This window comes from Mastomys coucha, unplaced genomic scaffold, assembly GCF_008632895.1.
Source record: "Mastomys coucha isolate ucsf_1 unplaced genomic scaffold, UCSF_Mcou_1 pScaffold4, whole genome shotgun sequence".
Classification (NCBI taxonomy): domain Eukaryota; kingdom Metazoa; phylum Chordata; class Mammalia; order Rodentia; family Muridae; genus Mastomys; species Mastomys coucha.
The window spans coordinates 1,026,195-1,029,019 of NW_022196910.1; the positions used below are offsets into that span (position 1 = coordinate 1,026,195).

Consider the following 2,825-nt stretch of genomic DNA (forward strand, 5'->3'; position numbering starts at 1 on the left):
TTACCCACCTCATGTATCTGTCCTCGGCCACCAACCGAATTACCGTCACGTGGGGCAACTATGGCAAGGTGAGCACCTGCACCCAGCACCCAGCTTCCTCATGTTCACGCCATCCCTCCTGCGCCCAGAACCACATCATCCCATATTGATGCCTAACACAGCCTCTCTGTCCACAGAGCTACTCTGTGGCTTTGTACCTGGTGCGACAGCTGACCTCCTCAGATCTGCTACAGAGGTTGAAGACGATCGGGGTGAAGCATCCTGAGCTCTGCAAGGCTCTGGGTGAGTGTCAGAGGCTGCAGGGCCTTGCTGGGCCTGCTGGGACCTCCTGCTAGTGTGTGTAGCCACAGATGTAGGGCAAAGATGCAAGGCCAGCCTAGGGTCAAGGCCTGGCTCTGGTTTGTGACAGCCCAGGGACTGAGGGCAGGTGGGACATGGGGAACAAGATAGCATGTGAGATACCAGGCCAGGTGTCCTGTTCCTGTGACAGGGGACTTTTCTTTTGAGACATAAATTCTCTATATAGTAGCCCTGGCTGTCCTGGAACTTGCTCTGTAGACCAGGTTAGCCTCAAACTCGGAGATCTGCCTGTCTCTGCCTCCCAAGTGCTGGAGTTAAAAATGTGTGTCACTAGCACTCAGCTTGTGATGGGTGTTTTTAGATCGAGAGAGTGTAGTTCTGAAAGACATGGCCCCTGAAGCAGGCCTAAGAGCCTACCTACAGTGCCCGCCCACCCTTTGCTGATGGGGCCCCTCACTGGCTCTGGACTTCCCCCGGTGGCCATTTCTTTGCAGGACAGGCCTCAGCCACCTTGGAGGCGTTCAGGCTTGTTGCTGTCCCTCCCAGCTGGGGTGGTCTGGCCAGCTTCTAGCCTGCTCTGAGGAGGGTGCTATCATGATCTGGCTGGGAGGAGGTGGCCCATGCCTGCTGGAGTTGTCATATCTGGGCAGTTGAAGACATGCTTTGCAGGCCAAGGCCACCAGCTCTGTTGTTTGTTAACCAGGGTTGGGACAGCAAAAATCCAGGTGCACCTTGTGTGTGCCTGGTCAGTGTCCCATGAGTCACAAGGCTTGGGAGGAAGTGTTTGCTGCCCTGAAGCTACAGGTTCTGTGGCAGCTCCATGGTGTTCTCAGCTGACCTCTCAAGGCTGTGACATTGCCACAGCACATCTGTATGTCCTCTGAGAAGCTGTGCCCCTGGATCTTTCCAGAAATGCCATGCAACCTAGCAAAACCTCAGCAGGTATGGGAGCCCCCAAGGGCCTCTCTGTGGAGTGCATCAGGACTTGTGTGGTTCAGGCTGGTTGGAAGTGACTTTCCAAGCTGGCAATCAGAAGCTAGAGGTCAGCCTGGACTACATGAGACCTTCAGCTGTGAAGAGAAGACCCTGCCCTCTGACAGTCTCATCCCCTCTGTCACCTCACAGTCAAGGAAAAGCTTCGGCTAGACCCTGACAGCGAGATCGCCACTACCGGAGTTCGAGTGTCCCTCATCTGCCCAGTGAGTCCCATTTGTCCCCAGCCATGTGGGTGGTCATTGTGGAGCAGCAGTGCCCTCACACCTGCTCTGTCTCCTTTCAAGCTGGTAAAGATGCGGCTCTCGGTGCCCTGCCGTGCAGAGACCTGTGCACACCTGCAGTGCTTTGATGCTGTGTTCTATCTGCAAATGAACGAGAAGAAGCCCACGTGGATGTGCCCTGTGTGTGACAAGCCTGCAGCTTATGACCAGCTTATCATAGATGGGTGAGTGTGACCTGGCCTGGGCCGCTCCAGGCTGGACACTCCTGTGTTTGGGGTGTGTTGCAGAGGGCATAGCCAAGCTCTGCACTGAGACACGGCTGGCTGTGCTGCCTGACTCCCGCCCTAAGCACGAGTCTGTGGCCTCTGTTGCAATTACTGAGTCCTTTGCTCTGCAGAGGGTCCTTATGTCGTAGATTCAGGCTGCTTGGAGTCCCCCTGTGCATGTGAACTTGAGCTCTCAGTCTTTGCAAGTGACCACCTGCAGTTGTGACTTCTGTGTGGGGAGGACAGGCAGGAACCTGTCCCATAGCACAGAGGGAGGGTGTTGCTCTTTCCCTTGGGATGGCTCAGCTCTCCACTCCAAACACTGAGTCTGCTGTCTGTTGTACCTGAGGCTCCTGCCAGGTGCCAGCCAGAGCCACTACAAGGAGCTGAGGCCCTCAGAACCACTTGCCTGGGGCCCTAGGTACCTCCTTGGACTCAGAGGAGGAACTTGAGGGTGTCCCCCAGAACCTGCCATTCAAGCCTGGCCCACTCCCAAAAGGTCCCAGCCTTTGATCTGCCCTGGAAGCTGCCACCAGCCCAGCTCCCCAGCCTGCAGATGGCCACTTCCCTGGCCAGCTCTAGCCTTGGGTGGAATGAGGACGTCCCTGGGACTGGGCATGTGGGCTTGACTCAATTGTCCTCTGTTCTCAGCCCAGCTGCGGTTCTACCGCTGCAAGCCCTCCCTCCCCCTAAGCTCCAGGCAATCAGTAGCCAGGGCTGGCAAGCTCAGCAGGTGCCTTTGCCCTTGGTGGAGCCCTGTGCCACCACCCCAGTGTAGCCAGGGGCTTCCTGGAGGAAAGCTTCCGTTGGTGGCCGACATGATCCCAGCCCTATGCTTTGGGAGGTCAGTTGGAGCTCTGTTCAGCCCATAGGGCCTCAGAGAATGTATAGGAATGAATTCTTCAGGCACACAGGGGTGCCAGGCATTGTGCACTTTGTGCCTGGGCTCAGACCTGTCCACTCTGATGCCTACAGGCTGCTGTCGAAGATCCTGAGTGAGTGTGAGGATGCGGATGAGATTGAGTTCCTGGCAGAAGGTTCA

The 2,825-nt window shown here is 56.5% G+C and overlaps 1 protein-coding gene across 1 annotated transcript in view; it reads left to right on the forward strand.

Moving 5' to 3' along the window:
* The window catches only part of Pias4 (protein inhibitor of activated STAT 4), a 13,250-nt gene that overhangs the window by 9,800 nt on the left and 625 nt on the right, over positions 1-2,825 (forward strand). The window contains exons 4-8 of the mRNA XM_031350324.1: positions 6-68; positions 177-282; positions 1,426-1,499; positions 1,581-1,741; positions 2,759-2,820. Coding sequence (XP_031206184.1) covers positions 6-68; positions 177-282; positions 1,426-1,499; positions 1,581-1,741; positions 2,759-2,820 — 466 coding nt within the window. The remainder of the gene's footprint in view (positions 1-5; positions 69-176; positions 283-1,425; positions 1,500-1,580; positions 1,742-2,758; positions 2,821-2,825) is intronic.